The 21,165-nt window shown below is 41.6% G+C and overlaps 1 protein-coding gene across 6 annotated transcripts in view; it reads left to right on the top strand.

The window, feature by feature from the left end:
• Window positions 1–21,165, top strand: part of CALD1 (caldesmon 1) — a 266,015-nt gene that overhangs the window by 185,771 nt on the left and 59,079 nt on the right. For 4 of the 6 annotated variants that reach the window (XM_073621272.1, XM_073621273.1, XM_073621274.1 and 1 more), the window contains 3 exons: window positions 10,098–10,226; window positions 13,547–14,642; window positions 16,789–16,860. In XM_073621272.1, the coding sequence (XP_073477373.1) occupies window positions 10,098–10,226; window positions 13,547–14,642; window positions 16,789–16,860 (1,297 nt within the window). The remainder of the gene's footprint in view (window positions 1–10,097; window positions 10,227–13,546; window positions 14,643–16,788; window positions 16,861–21,165) is intronic. The other 2 variants (XM_073621276.1, XM_073621277.1) reach the window with 2 other exon arrangements.

The following is a 21,165-nucleotide window of genomic DNA, read 5'->3' as shown; positions in this document are numbered from 1 at the left end:
AAGCAGATCCCAACCACAGTCCGTCCCGTGTGAAAGGGGCCTTATCTATGAAAAAAACGTAACTAAATGAATGATGTCGGTGTGAAGGGGGCCTTCGTTTTGGATAGAATGGGAAAAGGTTAGAACCTCGGTTTACTGCTATCCCTTACTCCATTTTCCTTCACTGTTCTGGGGACAGTCTTTTACCAGACAGGACACGGGGGAAATCTGCAATAGGGAAACGGACAACATCAAAGCTTAAACGAGCTTTTCATATTCGTTTACTTTAACCACTTCAGACCAGAAGGTTTTACCCCCTCAATGACCAGGCCGATTTTTTGTGATATGGAACTGCGTTACTTTAGCTGACAATTGCGCGGTCTTGCGATGCTGTACCCAAATAAAATTGATGTCCTCTTTTTCCCACAAATAGAGCTTTCTTTTGGTGGTATTTGATCACCTCTGCGGTTTTTATTTTTTGCGCTATAAACAAAAAAAGACCATCAATTTTGAAAAAAAAAAAAATATTTTCTGCTATAAAACATGCCCAATAAAAAAATTTTAAAAATCTAATTTCTTCATCAATTTAGGCCAATATATATTCTGTTACATATTTTTGGTAAAAAAATACCCTAGCAAGCGTATATTGATTGGTTTGCACAAAAGTTATAGCGTCTACAAAATAGGGGATAGATTTATGGCATTTTTATTATTTATGTATTTTTTACTAGTAATGGCGGCGATCAGTGATTTTTAGCAGGACTGCGACATTGCGGCGGACAGCTCGAACACCTAATTGACATTTTTGACACTTTTTTGCCAGCCAGTGACATTACAGTGATCAGGACTAAAAATATGCTTTTTTTTCTGTCTATGTTGCTGTTAGAGAGTTTTCCCATCATTTTCTGTCTTGGGGACAGCTTTTTTACCAGACAGGAAGTGACGTAATTTTCCCATCGTAGCCTCTGATGACAGTAGAACTGAGCAGGAGTACTATTCCTCAGCCACTCTATCCAAAACAGAAAAAATATTTGGGTATACACTAGATACACTTTAGGATTAGAGGAGTTTCAGCTGAGCTGTCCTATGGTGTTCTTCTTAGATATCCAGAAGTTGTGCCCCTAGAGGTTTCAGTGTTATAAGAACAATGGTCACTGTTGGCTCATTTATGTACTATATCCTGCCATTTTTCTGCTTTGTATTTGATACCAATCTTCAAGCCTAAGAGGCAAATCAGTTATCTGGCTGACACGCTTTGTGTTTGAGTAATAAAATGTTCATTGGTCTGGCTGTGGTTCAGCCACTTGGAGTGCCAGCAAGTTTTGCAATAGATTCTGCCACACGTGCTCAGATGGCACTGATCCAGAGGTTCTGAATCCTAGCCATGGTCTGATAAGTGAGGGGAGGTTAGCATTGATTGGATAATGTAGACTTCCATGGCCATTGTCTGAATCCATCTATTGTTCTATAAAGACCCAGAGGAAGAATGAACAGTAATTTTAATATCTTGTGAATGTCGAATGTCTGTAACACATTCATTTTGCATCAGGTATGGTGTAGTTGCCATGCACGGTCACATGACTTATGCCATGGCACTGGTCTTCTGATCTCTATCAGGGGATCTTGGGAGGCTGATGTTAGAAGGCATTAGTCACATGCAGGGCCTTCTGTGTGAATAGGTGTAGGAACTCCCCCTCACCAACCCCTTTTCTTCACACCTACCCATCTCCGAGTACTGTTCCTTGGTTCCACCCCCTACCTACCTGCCATTACTGCTCTTTTAGAAAATACAGAACCAAGTATCTTTTTGTGGCGATAAGTCATTTGCATGCAATATGTTAATGATAACAAGAAAAGCAGTACAATAGATCCCCTGCAGCCAGTTACAATAGAGCCCCCTCTAGCAACAAAAGACCCCCCTCCCTGCGACAATAAATCCCCCAGCAACAATGGACCCCCCCAGCAGCAACAACAGATCTCCCCACAGTCAGCATCAGTAGACTCTCCAGCAGCCAGCAACAATAGACCGATCCCTCAACAGTAGATCTCTCCCAGCAATAACTTCCCCCCAGCAATATAAGACCCATCCCCAGCGACAACAGATCCCCCACTAGCAACAACAGTTCCCTCCCTTTAAAAATAGATCCCCTCCAGCTAGAATAGATTCCCCAGCAGTCAGCATCAATATACCCTGCAGCACACCCCAGCACCCCTTGCCATTACATACAGTCAGTGCTGGAGGTGCCAAAACTGCATTCCCACTGAAAAAAGCCCTGGTCACATAACAGATAATCTCAGGTTTGCAGTCAGGAATACCATTTGCTTTTACTTACTTATTTTCTGTCTTACTTTTGAAATAGTTAGGTTTTCTGAATTTGGAGCAGAAACTATAGCTAAGAGGCACCTAAAAAGTCTGACAGCTGATAGTCTGCCAGCTGCGTTCCTTAATGCTAATGCTGTGCCCCAATCCCTGAGTGGGCATAACAGTACTAGTGACCTTTTAGGTGCCTTTTTAGCCTGAAGTAGCAGTACTATATAACAGGCATTTGAGCACATTTGAAGATGCATACTGGTTAAGGTGAACATTGTCCAGAAACTCATTGACCTTTTATACACACGCACAAATTACAAGCAAACAGATCACAGGTGAGGATGGTTACCTTTAATAGCCATTTAAACCCCTTTGTGTCAACTTGTGTGCATGTTATCAGGTCAAAATCTCCAGGATATGTAAACTTTTGATTAGTGTCATTTGGGTAGTTTCTGTTGCCATTATGATTTAAAAAGAGTAAACACGGTTGGTTGATAATAAATGGCTTCAGCCAAACACTAACCATGAGTAAAAGAAAAGTTTTTGTGTTATCATTCATATTCTCTGAAAAATGGCAAAGAAATCATAAATTCTGCCAGGGTATGTAAACTTTTGAGCACAACTGTGTATATATTATATATATGTAGCGCTGGTAGATTTGCGATCTACCATATGTTAGGTAAATTTAGTAACTTGTTCGTTAAATAGGTTAAGTTTGCCTCTGTTCCAGCTTGGCTGATGTTGTGTGTGTTTCCATACTGACTGGTGGGTGTCGCTGTTATCACTGTTAGTGTTGGAAAGGCAACGTGTCGAAGCGTATGGATGCTCTTCTGTCCCGGAGACAACTCGGTGGAGGTGGTCCTCCGAGTTACATTCTGGGCGAGGGTATTTATGGCATAGACGCCATATTAGGGGGTTCGTTTTACAGCCACCTGCTGGCCCTCCTGGCCGACAGGTATGCGTTAGAGAGCAATCTCGTGGTCCTCAGTTCCGGAGGCCCACGCCGCTGCGGCGCAGGGGTGGGCCCATAAACTTGTCTGGGGCCTACCACAGCAGCTGAGGAATGGTCCTGAGCTGTCTATCCAGAAGGGAAGAAGCTGGACAACCGAGGAGATCCCAGGGGAGGACCCGTCATGGAAGGATCACGCAGCATGCTGGTCTGGAGATGGGCCTGGTGACTCGGTTGGAGGACGTATCCTAAAAGTAACTATACAGCATAGTGTTGCCGGGTTGGCTTAAAGGTTCAAGCACTGTGACTGACATTCCTTACAAAGAAAACCAATACATCCTGTGGCAGAGGACCGTACAGGTTTGTCCCAACCAAGTCTGTGGCAGAGACTTTTGTTCGTGCTACGTACTGGCTGCTAGGCAAGTGAGAGAGGCCTATCCAGGCCAGCAAAGAGTGTGTCCCATGAGGGGAGCGCATTCCATTATATTATCCAAATTCTACCAGGACGTTTGTTAAGAATCTTACAAGAAGGTATTTGATTTTCTTCTGCAGTTTCCCTTCTGCCTGTTTCCTGCTACTTCCTTAGTAAATCGTTCAATAAAGCATTGAAAACGTATTCAAGTGTTGGTGCGTGTATCGTCCAGAGGTAAACTCAACGGAACCCTAGACCCGGTGCCGGTAAAACAGAGGGAAGGAGAGTGAAGGTAACAAGCCCGCTTAAACCAGCAGCTCCAACGAGAGTTAGTGCTACATTGCTATATATATATATATATATATATATATATATATATATATATATATATATATATATATATATATATATATATATATATATATATAAATCTGCTACATGATATCACTACTGTATTGTATTATACTATAAATAGCTCCTCATTCACTCCCTTGTTATCTCTTGCCTTGACTATTGCAACTCTCTTCTCATTGGCCTGCCTCTCCATAGGCTATCCCCTCTTCAGTCTATTATGAATGCTGCTGCCAGACTTATCCACCTTACCAACCGCTCAGTGTCTGCCAACCCTCTCCTCCAATCCCCACACTGGCTCCCAATCACCCAGCGAATTATATTCAAAATACTGACCACAACATGCAAAGACATTCTCAAATCTGCCCCGAGCTACATCACCAATCTTGTCTCTAAATATCACCCAAACCGCCCTCTCTGCTCTTCTCAAGACCTCCTACTCTCAAGCTTTCGCTTCTCCTCCTCCCATGCTTGTACCCAGGATTTCTCCAGAGCCTCTCCCATCCTCTGGAACTCACTACCTCAACCTGTCTGGCTATCCCCTACTATTGCTACCTTCAGGCGATCCCTGAAAACTCATCTCTTCAGGGAAGCCTATCACATCTCCAACTAATCTCCTACCACTTCCATCAGCTCATTCCCCAGTTACAAAATTTTGTACCACCTGCTCCACCCTTTTAGATTGTAAGCTCTTCTGAGCAGGGCCCTCTTAATCCTCTTGTAGTTTATTGTATTACAACTGTATTGTTTCCCTTTTATATTGTAAAACGCTGCGTAAACTGTTGGCACTATATAAATCCTGTAAAATAATAATAATACTACTACTCACCAATATTTCTGTAATTGGGGTGTACTATATAATACTACTATAACAGGGGTCTTCTGGGGCAGTGTCTGATATGAATAGATCTCTATATAAGGGGCTGTAGTATATTTTTTTGCACTATATATATGTAACAAAATAAACGCTTTAAGCTGTAAAACAAAATCGTGTAAAGTCAGAGCCCACTATTGCATGTCACATTTTGTTCATGACCTTTTGCTCTCTTTTTTTAAAATCTTACTACCCTTTTCTTTCAACATATGGTTATCGTCATAGTGTAAGGCCTGTGGAGGGATTTTTTATTGCACAATCATTGTCCTAATAAGGGAATAATTTTAGATGTTTTGGTGACGGAATGTAAAAAAAAATACAGGCTGTGTCTCCTTTGCTCTTGCTGATTGAAGAGGATGCAGTGGGGCTTGCCAGGTTCACACTCAGTTTGGTTAGCTGTTGTAACAATGTTGACGGGTTTATAGGCCATTTAAAGAAGACATTTTTAGAAAGATGATTTTACAAGCGTCACCTTGTTCCAAGTTTTTCAAATGAAATGTTTCCCCTGGCCCAGGCTGGGACTGTGCGTCCCAAAAATTAGCTGTGTTCAGCCTTGATTTCGGTGGAATTCTGAAGCATTTAATAACTAATTATTTTTTGATTTGTATATCAATTTCAATATCAACATACTAAAAAGCTATTTTGGTAGGTGTTAGATAAATAAGGCACAACACTGTTTTGATGCACTTTAAAGGGAAAGGGCAGTGCTATTTTAAAGCGTATGTCAAGCCAAAAAAAAATGATACTTTGTGCTACATCTCTGCAGTACTGCACATTTCCCTAACTTTTATCACTTTAAAGACCCTGCAAATATAAAAAAATACCGGTTGACCTGCCAAAAATACAGTCAGATCGTAAGTCCTGTTGTGGGCCGATAACATACAGCTATTTGTGGTGTCAGCCCTTCCAGGTGCCTTTTTTGCTAAACTACTTAGCAACTCCTACTCTCCAATTACTCTCCTTGAGATAACATGTGAGGTGTGCACAAGACAGCTCTAAGTTTTTAAAGGTCAACTTTTTTATGCAATTATATCGAATAACTATAACAAAATGCTTTGAATTGTATGTTTAACAGACCAAAAGGAAGCAAATAAAACAATGCTCAGTGATATAGTTTATATAAACTTCAAAGTACACAGTTTTATTGATCCATGTGATTTAAAAAACAAATCAGTAATCTGATAACAGATGGCTTGGTTGGTAACAGATGCCAGATTACAGAAATGTCAGTTTTAGGTTCTGTTTATCTCAGCGACCCCGCTTCAAGCTGTTGAGTTTCTATAGTCTTGCAGCTCTCTCTGACCAGGTAGGGTGAGAACTGGTTAAATGCTCCAAAAACTAACAACAGCTTCAGTAGATTTTCTTATTTTTATTATTCTATGTTTTAATAAGTTTTTTACAATTTTAAACAGACCCCCTGATATCTCACTTATGAGACAAAGAAAGAGACTGAGGACAGAAACTCCTCAGTCTCCTCAGCTGCACTGAACAATGAACAATGAATGAATGGGAAGTGCAGCTTCCGTTTCATTCACAAACTGAAACATAGTAAGATGTGTGGTGTTCGATCAGAAAGTACCAAAGTAGCTTGTTGAAGAGGAGAGGAGGGAAGCTGACAGTGCTGTGGGGGGTAGGGAGACCAGGGGAGCAAACAGGGGGCCTGGGCAGCAGAAAGAGGAGGAACAGGGAAGGTTCTGGGGTTGGCAAGGAAGGCTTGAGGTCTACCCATGACTTGCCCTCAGTTAGGGTAGATCGTGATTGCTGGGTGACGACCCTTGGGGTAGGGGGAACAAAGATGGCAAAAAAAAAAAAACTAGACACAGGGTCTAACCTTTCCTTACTCTATTCAAAACTAAAATAAAAACTGTTGCCTTTATGTAAACATTAATTTGCAAAAAAAAATATTGTTTTAACCCAGGAGTGTTTTTTTCACCAGTACTTTTCTTAATACTTTTCTTAGAAAAATAACAATTTCAGTAATTTAGAGCAGCCTTTGTAACTTGGATAATTTGTAACTTGATGTAATTTTCAGGTCACAGGTAGCCCCTGCTAAAAAATATTCTACCTACATTTCATGGTAAACCAGCATTATCCATAAACTGTTAAAAGTTTTACATAAAAGAATACAGCATTTGGATTACATAGAATATATGACACCCAGAGCTGATTATTTTACAACAACCCCTTGCTCTATACACGTATAATAATCATGAAAATAAATAAATAATAATGGCTAAAAAAGACACAGACTGCTAAATTTGTTAACTTGTCTTATCTGTCAGTGGAAAATGCCTCTTACTTAGTGGTTAGTGGAGAAATATCTTTTTACATTGGTTGCCAGTGGAGTAATGCCTCCTTACATGGGTGGTTGGTGGAGAAATGTCCCTACACTTTGGGTGAAAAAAGCCCCCTTGCTCTGGTGAGCAATATAAAAGAGAACCCTTGCAATAAATGGAAATCTGCCCCCTTATATTGGTAGTCATTGTAGGTGGGAGGTCAATTTGTCATTGTTCACTGCTCAAGGAACCCATTAGCAATCTCTGGAGGAATCATAGAGTTCTACTGAACCCTGGTTGAGAAAGACGGATTTAGCTGTTAAAGCATTAAAAAAAAAAATTATAATCTACTAGAGCGGGGGATGGTTTACTATCTGTGTCCCACTGAATAGATTCCCCTTTACTTCCTATCCTGTTCACTTACAACAGGATGTGAGAGGAAATCTCTCAAAAGTTTTCAACAGCTCCATTCAACAGAAGTCATTTGATAGATGGATGTCTGTTGAGCAGCAGTGGCCACACATGGTTCATAATTTGTCTCGTCCTGCTGAATGTTGATCCATCTATGGCCACCTTTAACCTGCCACAGGAACTAGTGCCATCATTAGAAGATTTCCTCTTCTTGTGACAACTTACAAATGTGGATTTTACCATCACTTTCATTTCCGGTGACACTGGCCACTAGGACAAATGGAGTAAGTGCAGAGGTTTTTTCAACTACGCTGCCCAGGCACCCTGGGGTGCCTTAAGGTTTCTTCAGGCATGCCTTGGCAAAATGCCTAAAAAATGCTCCAAAATTGTATACAAGCCAGCAGATGGATGAATCCTGCCTTTTAGTTACACAAAGCCACGGGTTTTCATTGTGCACCATTACGACCTGCTAGCTGCTGGCGTCCTAACAACCAATGACCCTTTTCTGCCCCTCTCCATTAACCCTGGTGTCACTTTAGCTGTGTAATGAAGAAAAATTGAGGGAGAAGAGAAACACTGGATTACTAGTCAGTACCAGTGTGTAAAAGTGTATTGGATTTGGAAGAATAAAACACCTCTAACGTTGGGTGTCCTATGTGTGTGGATATTGATGTAATATGTAAAACTATTAGAATAGTTTTTTACATTTTGGATTGGGGTGCCTCGAGACTGTCCATAATTTTAGCATGTGCCTTGAGATTGTCCATAATTTTAAAGGGTGCCTTGACTGAAAAAAAAGGTTCAGAAACACTGGAGTAGTAAACCAGAGCAGGGGCACAAACAGAAATAAAAAAACTTAATACATTGTAGATACACTTTAGATCAAAATTTTTGAAATTACAAAGAAACTACCCTTGTAGTCCCCCACATACACACTCTGCAGGGGTTAAATGCTTGTTAACTTTAGGGGATGATGAATAATGTGTAATACTTACCTCACTCTGGCAGGCTACCTCCATCTGTGCATCTAGTCCCTCAAAGCCTTTTCTATAAGGCACTCCAGGTCAAGTTTGCAAAATGACATCATAAAGTCCACTGCAAGGCAAGGAGGAGGGTGAGGGCCCAACCACAAGCCAGAGCGGAGGTCAGCCTATACTTCATACCAAAGAGGGGCAACTGATAAAAGAAAGAGTGACAGAGGGCTTTGTTTCCAAAACAGAAATACATGGAAGCTATTCTGGAGATTTGTTCAGTTAAAGAGGTTCCCCTAATTTACAGAACAGAAGCAGGTACTCCTTGCATTAGTTTGTTAAAATCTTTTTGATATGTATAGTATGGTGGGACAGAAAAGGATTTATCTTCTCAAGATACTGTTTATATCCAAGTGCTTTAATGCTGCAGAGACAATTGAGATTTTTACACAGATTACCTATCTTTACATACATATTTAATAGAGCAGATTAAGTATCTTTGGCGTGTAAAAATTCCTTCCACCAAGAAACTCTATCCTTTTTAGTGAAGGGCAGCAGACATGAGAAACGGGAGAGATGGATTACAGGTTGGTTTTATAGAGACTGTAGATTATACGGTGTATGAAACCACAATTGAATTTCACCATTTTTTGCAGAATTGCTTACAATGAAAGTGTGCTTAACGATAATTGGTATGTGTGACTCTAATTCGCAGTATGTTAACTCTTGTTAAGTATGCATTTCAGTGTAATGACTCAAACATTTTTCAAAAATGTTCTTGTCTTTGTTTGCTATAATTTGAATATGGATATTATGTCTTTTGAACTTGTGTCTTTGCCAGTCTAAATGGTGAGTTGTGAAGTGTATGCAAAGACAAAATACCTTTTTGTTTATGGAAAAATTAAAACCCCTATCAAGTTATTATTTGGGGTCTGTGTCCCACACGGGAAATTTCTCTTCACTTCCTGTCCTGAAGGCACAACAGAAAATCTCTCCAAAGTAAATGGAATTCCCATATTAGAGAAATGTTACAAGAACAGGTATCTTCACCAAAGGATTTTTCATCATTTATTGCTCTTGTGATAGTTCAAGAATTTGAATTTCACTTTCTGTCTCCGTGATAATGGTCACCAGGACAGATAGACATATCAAACTGAGCAAATGATGACCAGTAGATGCACAGACACAGGCAGTGGAAATTATATGCAATTTATGAAGTTATATGCAAACTCAGATTTTTAATGAAAAAATCAAGTCACCAAGTCTGCGCTACTATAACCAAAACTTTATTTTTTTAGTACTTGTTTGGAATATTGCTTCCTGTGTGGTCACTAGAATAGGCAAGCTGAAATCTCCCCTGACAAAGACACAATTGGCAATAAAAACCTGACAGGTGCTAACCTTTCCCAACCCAAACAAATGAAAATGTTGGGTTTTAAATTTCCATTTTTGACTAACAAATGGCAATTTCACATCTTTGTGATATCTGTTTATGTATGCAAATAGAAAATTTTCATGAGAACATTATCACAATGTAAAATATCTGTACCTTTCCCACTGCAGAGTTACCTATGAGAGAGTTGACGACGATGAGGAGGAAGCTGCCAGAGAGAGGCGTCGGCGAGCTCGTCAAGAACGGCAACGGCTGCACAGAGATGATGGAGATGGGAATGAGGTGAACTCTCAGAACAGGTAAATACAGTTCATTGGTTGTTGGGTTTTTTTTTTGGGGGGGGGGGATGGTAGGAGGGCTTAGTAGTTTTGTGCCTGTTCATTGGTCAAAAAGCCAGGGGAATACAAAGAAACACTGCTTAAGCCAATTATCATCAAGTATATGATAATAAAGCTAGCTTACAGCTAGCCTTCGCACTTTTCTCCCTTGTATTCCTCTGTTCGCCACAATGTAAAAGAAGCCAATCTATTTTTTCTGTTTTTACTTCATTATTTTTCCCTGAACCTTGCTCTTGATGCCTCTTATATCCACATCACATATCCCAAGAGGCATCGGTGTCCACACAGTGCTGGAGGAGGGAGGGCCAAGCAGCATGTCATCAGGAAGGGAGTTTAGGGGGCTACTAGAGCATTTCTATGTACATGGAATAGCCAAATATGAAACAAACATGGTTTTTAGCTACCTGGCTAGTTTTTTACACTTTGTCTATTCCACCTGATTCCTGTTCTCTTCGCAAAGGAAATCCAAAGAATGGCCCATGCAGTGAAAGCTATCCAACCACAAGTCCAAAGCCTGCTGTATTTAGCCGATACAGCCTTCAGCACATTCTTCACATCTGCAACCCTTCTGAGTATATCGCATGCATGGTCCCCCACTGCCACCTTACAACCTTACTTTGGTTGGAAGGAGGAAACAAAGCTCACAGAAGGCACAGGCATCCAAAACTGTGTTGAAACATTGCTGGAGGATGTATCACTTGAGCCCAGCCAATTTCAGAGAGGGGAGGTGAGCATTCATAGTCTTCTGTGAAGGTTCCATGCTTTGTATTTTTTTTGGACAGTGGCACTTTAATGCACCCATTTCACCAAATTGAAGCAATGGCCAGGAAGCCCACGTCCAATCTCCCATCCAAATGCCAGAGCCCAAAATGTTCAGGATCCTGACAACCAAACTCACTTTCCCTGGAGCATATATTATCAAACAAACCACTATAACCTTGGGGGCAGATATATTCAATCATATACCATGTGCTTCCATTGGTTTCTTCCAGGTACTCTGGTTTCCTCCCACAACTCAAAGACATGCTGGTAGGTTAATTAGCCCAACTGAGTGAGCCCAGGATAACTGCCTCACCTCCTAAGTGCTTTGAGTCCCCAGAGAGAAAAGCACTACAGAAATACAAATCTCTATGTCGGATCCTCGAAATACTAGTACAGTTTGAACAGGGGATCTGATCCTTCCCCACTCTATCAAAGTCTTTAAAAAAAAAGTTTCGGCTGGACATACACTTTCTGTCCATACATATTCTAGGTCACTGACACAAAGTTTTGAATGCAGAGGTTCAGAATGAGATTCAAGCAACAAGCATTTGCAGAATTAAAAATAGCAACGGCAGCCTCTTTGTTTCTCTTAGGAAAACTTACATTAGAAGAATGCAGCCATACAGTGAATGTTTTGACTCTCAAATTCTACAAGTCCAATTTGTTTTAAGGAAAGGAAAACTCATGGGAAAATGATAACACAAATAGTGAACTGTCTATGGAATGCCTAAACTGTCTGCAGAGGACTGAAAAGCCAGAGTATCTCAAGCCGCCTTTAAGAATGTAAATATGGCAGATAGTTAAAAGGGAGGTTGGAGGTAATTGTCAGCTTGTATGTTAGACATCACTTACATTAAATGGTTATACGAGAATGCATTTCTTCAATTATTCTTGCTTATTTGGTGTGTTCAAGGACCTAATAACACTATGGCGGTACAATGTTATAAGTAAACTACAAAAAATAGTATATAGTTTTTGGCTGTTAATGTATATTTATAAAGAAAACTTTGTTTTTTGTTTTTGGTAGCATGGGGAGGAGTTAGAACCTAAGCCAGGTCTTTATTGCTGTCTGTGATTATGAGAGATTTTGTGTGGGCATGCGCCCTGGTGTTTGTAATGCACTTCTGCTTGTATCAGCTTCTTACTTCCGATCCTGGGCATTGTGGATGGGTTGCCTCTTTGAGACCTTGTTTGACTCGAGGCATGCAACTTAGAAATCTGTCACTATGTACTTTGGGCTATTTATTTTGTGACCGATTGCTGTTTTGTATTTATTGATTACATTCGGGGCATTGGGGTGTTCTTGTAGCACTGGTGTTTTGATTGTTGGGTCTGGGCTATTTAAACCCTGGCCCTGAAACATCATGTTGCTTGGTGGTGATTAAGTGTCCTATTTTTGTATTCCTATAATTGTGTGCTGGTGATACCTTGCATTTTGGACTGTTTACTGACAGCACCATCCATCATTTCACCTTAGCACCCATGATTTTTTGGATATATGGCTGTAAGGAGTGCACTGGATTTTGTAGAAATATGGGCCTGCTGAGTAGATTCCCACTCTTTATTTTCCTAGTGACTATTGTCACCAGGATAGAACGTAATGGGAAATCCAGCATTTTACAGCTGTCACCAGAACAAGAGATAGGGGGAAATCTAATAATGGGGACACCTTTTCTGGGGGCCATTTGTCTAAGAGGTAATTTTCCCACACTTTAATTAGATTTCCTCTCACTTCCTGTTGTGTCTTATCCATTCCCTGGGAAAATAAAATTAAAAGCATAACATGGCATTACATTTTTGTTGGTCTGTTGCACAATATTTAAAGCGAAACTCCAGTATATTAATCTGTCTTCCCATTGGGGTGATTAACCTAACTTCCTGTCCTGAAGACATGACCAGAATGTAAGAAGATATCTCCTCCTAAGTAATGCTTAAAGTGAGAAGATATCATCTCCTCAAAGTAAAGCTTTGACAGTTGTTGTAAAAGGTGTCCCCTCTGGGAAAAGTTTGCTCCTCATCAGTCCCAGTGACTGATCTAAAATTGAACTTCCTGCCTTCAGCCTTCTCCACTTCTACTCCATTTATGAACACTTCCTTACCAGAGTGACAGCTTGTAATTAATAGTGGGGTCTGAGCTGCACCACACAGTACCCAGTGTCAAATCTGGAAAGCTCTGAATGGCAGACTTGGTGTTGATTGATTGGCAAGGCCATGGGCACATCAAACGAGCAGTGGAAAATTATAGATTTTGGGTGCACTGACAAGGCAGGCATCGGTCAAGCATGAATTCATCATTTGGGATGACAGTATGTGGGGGGTTGGGCATCCTCATTCTCCCTCTGCTCTAGGCCATGTCCTGTGCTGAAATCTAGGGAAAATACGTAAGTTATCTTTAAGTGTGTATATTGTTGCTCTTTGCCTGAATGCATTGTATTTTCCAGAGCCCTTGGTGTTGAAGCAATTTTTTATATTTTACAGACTTTTTATAATAAATATACATTAAAAATTATTTATTACAGCATTACAGTGGAAGAGAGCAGGACCAAGTCAATAACAAGCTCAGACCTTTCAGTCGATGATGAGGCTTCATTGTTGGAGAGGCTGGCCAAGCGAGAGGAGAGGCGCCAAAAACGCCAAAAAGAGGCCATGGAACGTCAGAAAGAATATGATCCAACCATATCTATAACAACCAATGAAAGTTTCTCGATTTCTAGAAGCACCAGGAATGGAGAGAATGAAGTCGAGGAAAACGATTCTTCTCCAAAAGTGAATGACTCAGACCTTCATCAAGAAGAAAACAAAGTGGAAGAGACTGAAACAATAGAGGAATTTACTGAGAAGAACGATAGTAGAGAAGTGCAAGAGGAAGAAGTAGAAACAGATCAAGTTGAGGTCAAGCAGGAAGTTCAGGAGGAGACATCTGAGGAACCTTTTGTAGAGGAGAATCAGGTAGAAGTGACTTTCCAAATTAAAAATGTGGAAGTATCGAAGGCTAAAACATATGGGGAAGTGACGATAGAGGCAGTAGTATCTACAGAAGATAGCGAGCAGGAGAAGAGAGAGGCGGAACATAGTAAGGCTGAGGAAACTGAGCGGATTGAGTCAGAGAAGAAGGCTGCTGAGGAAAGGGAAAGGATAGAGGAGGCTAAACGGGAGGCAGAAGAAAGAGAAAGAGCTGTGGCAGAAAGAAAGGCTGCTGAGGAAAGGGAAAGGATTGAGCAAGAGGCAAGACTTGAGGCTGAGAGGAAGGCAGTTGAAGAACAGGAAAGGATAGAGGCAGAACGAAGGGAAAAAGAGAGAGCCGAGGCAGAAGAGAGAGAGCGTCAGAAGAGGATGGAAGAAGAGAGGAGGGTGGAGGAAGAGAGGATAAAAGCAGAGCAAAAAAGAGCTGAGGAGGAAAGGAAAAGAAAAGAGGCAGAGGAAAAAAGAAAAGCAGAAGAGAAAAGGGTAGCAGAGGAAAAGAAAAAAGCAGAAGAGAAAAAAGCAGCCGAGGAGAAAGCTAGGTTAGAGGCCAAAAAGAAGGAGGATGAGAAAAAGGAGAAGAAACCAGACAGCAAACAGGTAAAAGACAAGAAGGTGGAGGAAAAGATTCAGCCGGCCTTCCTAAAGAAGCAGGTACCTTTATTCCCTCTGGCACTTTTTGCACCTGTTTTTTGGAGAATGGAATGCTGGCCAGAGTTTTGTGCCTTGCTTGCACACAATTTGCGAGCCTATAAAATGTACCATCACCTCCATAGGAATTTTATTTGCTTGGGATTTTCTTTAACACATTGCTTATTGCTTTCCTTTTTGAATGCATGATCATTCTTCAAGCTTTTCTTTGTTGGAGGATTAAATTAGCATGCCCTAGCGATAATAGGTTGGCATTTTGAGTCACGATTTTGGGTGTCACGTGTGGCATTACGTTTGCAACCAGCATTTGTGTGTGTTTCACAAGCTTCCACCCCACAAACCTTTGCTGAGTGAACATCAACAAAATGGCTTTCAAAGAGCTTATTGAAATATCTATAGGTGGAAAATTATGTTAAAGGCACTTAAAATGCCACAGGAAACGAAAATAAAATAAAAAACAAATTAAATGACCCTAAGAAGACTTAAAAACAGGAAAACATTTTCATAAAGTAGAAGAAAGTATTATTCATGTTTCATTTTTGTCTTTGTAGTTTTTTTTTCAGGATAGAGTAAGACAATCTAAAGTATTAAATATACATATGATGTTTCATTGTAGGTGCCAACTCACCTACATGGGTTAACAATAATCCAAAAAAAAAAAAAAAATGTCAAGACTTAAAAAATGAGACAATCAAAAGCAAATTCTCCCTACGGCTGTATTCACACCTATGCATTTTTAGTGCTTTTTGCATTTTGCAGATTTGCACTACAGAACGTGTTCCATAGGAAACCATGTTAAATGGACTGTAGTGCAAATCGGCAAAATGCAAAAAGCACTAAAAATGCATAGGTGTGAATCCAGCCTAAATGCTGTAACCTCTACTTTCTCTCTGACTAAGCTCCTTTATTTAACTCCCTGTTATAGAAATATAGAAATGTTTGCTTTTACAACCAAACCAAAATCATATCAGCCCAATACACAAATAATCATCAAGAATGCACCATTTGATGTCATTTCACCATCTCATAAACAATAAAAGTCCATATTTTACTATATAGAATTTGTTGAAAACCATAACGGCCATTCATAAAATTGTATTGTCTAAAAGTCTGAGGATTTAAAATACCTCCTAATCCTGAAACATCATTCTAAGCCTTTCAATTATTGAACTAAGCAGCTGACCTTTACCTGCATTGGAATTATTTGTTATGTTGCAGGATTACGGGTCTTAACTAGTTGAGTACCAGCTTGTAGATTTACCTTTATTACCAGGCAATTTTTCAGTTTTCAGTGCTGTGATAGTTTGATAGTTAATCAGTTATGTAACTCTGTACCCGAATGAATTTTATATGAATTTCTTGAGACTGATAAACTTTTTTTATATAAGGAAAAACAAAACAAAAGTTAGGTTTGCTTACACTTACCTTTCATTTCTTTCTCTTTAAAAATTATCCCCACAATCATTGGTGGTCAGTGGCAATTTAGGACCCCTACCATTTAAAAAGTCCCACAGTCATCGATGATCAGTGGCAATTCAACCCCCTCCCCATCTTTAACAAAAGCAACCCCACCATTATTTGCAAACATTTATAAACATTCACCCTATTTTCAATGGAAGAGAGGGAGCTTTCGCTGTTGTGAATGGACTGGATGTTTGTAAACAATTCTAGGATTTACACTGGTGGCTGCTGTGATTGGTTTACAGTGATCAAAAGGTACAGAACCACTTTGAATGGCTCTGTACATCTTGGCTGCAATCTAAGCTGTCCAATGACAGCCCAAATCACAGTCATTCACGGTCTCACAGGCTGCCTGAGTGTGTTTTCTAAAGCACCATTTATAAATGGCACTCCAGAAATACACATCCAACTCATTGCCACTTTTTATCAATATGGTGGTACAGGGGTGGTTAAACCCTTAGACTGTTAGATGTTACCAGCTATACTAGTAATAGGATACTATACGAAAAGGTAGTTAAAGATGCTAAGTTTGTGCACTCACTTACCTGCCAGGTGGAGCAGGGCACTATCTTGTATTTTGCCAAGCACTATGTTGCCTGCACAGTCAATCTTGCACGGTGTGATAGCCACTGCACGTATACTGGTGGACTGTTTTCAAGAGTTACATTTCAACTTTAAATATGGAAAGGGAGAAGACAAAGAAAATAAGTTTGAAGCTAAAAGGGACGAGAAAGTTCGAGCAGGCTTCAAAAAAGAAGAGGTAGGATTTTTCTTCCTTTGCTGTTGTAGAGAGAACACATTGTTAAAAAAATAATATTCTAACATTTCAGACAGGTGTCCAAGGAGTAAACATGAATGTTCAGATAATTTAGAATAGTCTAGACCTTTTTTTCTGCCAGAAAGTGGCGGAACACCATTCTGCCACCTCCAGCAGCCCTCTCCTCTTCAGCCTGTCACATAACATAATAGTCGGTGGAGGAAGTTTTCTATACCACTCAATTCCTCCACTGGCTTCTGTATGCTAGCACCAGCACACATACTCCACATCCATTTGATGGGTGCCCTGGGGATCAGGTTCAGATGCTGCAATTGTCGGCATTAAATGAGGGATTCCAGAGGCAGCTGCCTGTCAGATCTGTGTAGCACGGAGCCGAGTGAAGTGCTCTGAAACTCCTCCTCGGCTCTGTGCTACACAGATCTGACAGGCTGAGCTGCATGGATTGGACTGCAATAGGCTGAGGTAAAAAAGAAAGCCCGCTCACCTAATAGAACAGAGTCGGCTGCACTACTCTAATGCAACTGCAGGTGAGAGAGCTGCGGAGGGCAAGGGAAGAGAAAGAGGGGGGTATAGCTGTACATGGAGGTTCAGAAGTGAAATATGGAGAGGGGAGAGATGAGCTGTAGAAGCAGGGGTGATTGTGGACCGGGAGTGCAAGCTGTGGTTGGGGGTGCAGAGGTGACATGTTGACAGAGGGTAAAAAGGGGAGTTGTGGATGGGGGGGCACATGCTAAGGTGAATTGTGGAATATGGGGGGAGAAGTTGAGCTGGGGGGGGGAGAAGGTGACCTGTGGAGAGGGTGAGCTGTGGACAGGGGGGAGAGGGTGAACTGTGAATGAGAGAAGAGAAGGTGACCTGTGGATGGGGGGGTGAGCTGTGGACAAGGGGGGAGAGGGTGAACTATGGACAAGAGGAGAGACATGACCTGTGGATGGGGGATGAGCTGTAGATGGGGCGAGAAGGTGGGCTATGGACAAGGGGGAGGTGAGCTGTGGACAGGGGGGAGAAGGTGAGCCTTGACCACACCCAATATTTGGCATCGCTTTACTTCTCTTTTCCGAGGAATGGTGTAAATAGGGGTGGGGTTGTGGGTGGAGTTGGGGGTGTGGTTGGGCGGGGAGTTGACTGGGGAGGGTGGGTTCCTGCAACTATTCTCTGAGGAAAAAAACCCTGTTCTAGACTATTACAATGTATCTGTAGCCAAAACATTTTTTTTAGTTTTAGAAAAGATTAAGGAAGCTTGGAACCAGACCAGGCACATGAAAAATATATCCAAAAATAAAAAAAAGGCTTTAGCTATAATTGCACTTTAAACCTCTTTGCAGAACTCATTGCTCCACTTGCTGCTTGTCAACTCCTGAGTGAACTAATGGAAAGCCATTGGTCACATGAAAGAAGACATGCCACATTGTAGGAATATATGTTTCCATAGGAGTCTCACAGAGCAGATAAGACTAAGGAAAAGTGTTAAGCACTGCTTCACTCCTCACAAGAGGTTATAGGCGAAAATTTTCTTGATGGAAAGCTTCAGGGATGCAAGCCATTACAATAAAGAAAATGCAAGCCATTACCATGACCATGAAATGATCATTGTTTATTTTAGCCTTAAAAAAAAGCCCAGCTACAACCAAAACCATTTTATCCTGTTTTGGATGTGTGGAGAAGGATTAAATCCTCTGTCAGGACATGAAGCAATGAGAAATCTGTCCAACAGGGACCCCGAGAAAAGCAGAGACACATTTTGGTAGGGTGAAAATGAGAAGAAGTTCTAACAGTACTTTTGTGTTTGTGCCTTCCAGTCCTACTGATAACCAAACTCCCCAATTCCTATACAGGGTCTTGGGAACTGAAGAAAATGTGCATTTTATTTAATCCATTGCAGTACATTGGCACCCCATTTATAATTAATAGGCTGCCTTAACACAGCGCATGTTAATGCATACCGTAATGTACTTTAACATACTATCCGATTCACGCCCGAACTGACAGTTCACAGTGCGATATGCGAGTTGAAATGGGGGTGTCATTAACAATGTATTGACACTCCCGGCAGTTCGCATATGGCAGTGTAAACTGCTGTGCGAGTCGGGTGTGATGCGGGAACCCGCAGTGGATTTGCAGGGTTTCCGCATCGCACAAGTGTGAACCGAGCCTCAGAGCTCTTATATTCTACAGTAGGGATGAGCCGAACACCCCCTTGTTCGGTTCGCACCAGAACATGCGAACAGGCAAAAAATTTGTTCGAACACACGAACACCGTTAAAGTCTATGGGACACGAACATGAATAATCAAAAGTGCTAATTTTAAAGGCTTATATGCAAATTATTGTCATAAAAAGTGTTTTTGGGACCTGGGTCCTGCCCCAGGGGACATGTATCAATGCAAAAAAAAGTTTTAAAAATGGCCGTTTTTTCGGGAGCAGTGATTTTAATAATGTTTAAAGTGAAACACTAAAAGTGTAATATCCCTTTAAATTTCGTACCTGGGGGGTGTCTATAGTATTCCTGTAAAGGGGCGCATGTTTCCCATGTTTAGAACAGTCTGACAGCAAAATGACATTTCAAAGGAAAAAAAAGTCATTTAAAACTACTCGCGGCTATTAATGCATTGCCGGTCTGACAATACACATAGAAGTTAATTGATAAAAACGGCATGGGAATTCCTCACAGGGGAACCCCGAACCAAAATTAAAAAAAAAAAAATGACGTGGGGGGGGTCCCCCTAAATTCCATACCAGGCCCTTCAGGTCTGGTGTGGATATTAAGGGGAACCCCGGCCAAAATTAAAAAAAAAAAAAGACGTGGGGGGTCCCCCTAAATTTCATACCAGGCCCTTCAGGTCTGGTATGGATATTAAGGGGAACCCCGGCCAAAAAAAAAAAAAAAAAATGGCGTAGGGCCCCCCTCAAAATCTATACCAGACCCTTCAGATCTGGTGTGGATTTTAAGGGGAACCCCGCGCCAAAATTTAAAAAAAAAACGGCGTGGGGTCACTCTAAAAATCCATACCAGACCCTTATCCGAGCACGCAACCTGGCAGGCCGCAGGAAAAGAGGGGGGACGAGAGAGCGCCCCCCCTCCTGAACCGTACCAGGCCACATGCCCTCAACATTGGGAGGGTGCTTTGGGGTAGCCCCTCAAAACACCTTGTCCCCATGTTGATGAGGACAAGGGCCTCATCCCCACAACCCTGGCCGGTGGTTGTGGGGGTCTGCGGGCGGGGGGCTTATCGGAATCTGGAAGCCCCCTTTAACAAAGGGGACTCCCAGATCCCGGTCCTCCCCCCCTTGGCCCCGCCCCCCATTATTTAAGAACCGCCAGAAGAGGAGAAGCGTCACACAGCGGGAGCCTCTCTCCATGCCATCATGGATGCAGAGTGGCCCGAAAAGAAGATGAAAGACAAGAAGATAAAGAGAAGAAGATGAAGAGAAGATGAAGAGAAGAAGATGAAGAGAAGAGCGAGAGCCTCCCTCCATGCCATCATGGATGCGGAGCGGCCCGAGGAGAAGAAGGGAAGAAGACGCCGACGCCGCTGAGGAAGATGCTGGACGAGAACACCGGAGGAAGAACCAGAAGAAGAAGAAGATGGAGGAAGAAACCGAAGGAAGATAGAAAAAAGAAGAAAGAAGAAGCATTTAAATAAAGGAATTGTCAAAAACTGTCTCTTGTCATTTTTAACATTTTTGACAGTTTTTTAGTGAAATGGTAGGGGTACCCCTTACCATTTCACACAGGGGGAGGGCTGGGATCTGGGGGTCCCCTTGTTAAAGGGGGCTTCCAGATTCCGATAACCCCCCGCCCTCAGACCCCCACAACCACTGGCCAGGGTTGTGGGGATGAGGCCCTTGTCCTCATCAACATGGGGACAAGGTGTTTTGGGGGGCTACCCCAAAGCACCCTAGCAATGTTGAGGGCATGTGGCATGGTATGGTTCAGGAGGGGGGGCACTCTCTCATCCCCCCCTCTTTTCCTGCGGCCTGCCAGGTTGCGTGCTCGGATAAGGGTCTGGTATGGATTTTTTGGGGGACCCCACGCCGTTTTTTTTTTTTTTTTTTTGGCGCGGGGTTCCCCTTAATATCCATACCAGACCTGAAGGGCCTGGTATGGAATTTAGGGGGACCCCCCACGTCATTTTTTTTCTAATTTTGGTTCGGGGTTCCCCTGTGGGGAATTCCCATGCCATTTTTATCAATTAACTTTTATGTGTATTGTCGGACCACCAATTCATTAATAGCCGCGAGTAGTTTAAATGACTTTTTTCCTTTGAAATGTCATTTTGCTGTCAGA

The sequence above is a fragment of the Aquarana catesbeiana genome, linkage group LG03, assembly GCF_042186555.1.
Source record: "Aquarana catesbeiana isolate 2022-GZ linkage group LG03, ASM4218655v1, whole genome shotgun sequence".
Taxonomy (NCBI): Eukaryota; Metazoa; Chordata; class Amphibia; order Anura; family Ranidae; genus Aquarana; species Aquarana catesbeiana.
This window is presented reverse-complemented; position numbering and strand designations above follow the sequence as displayed.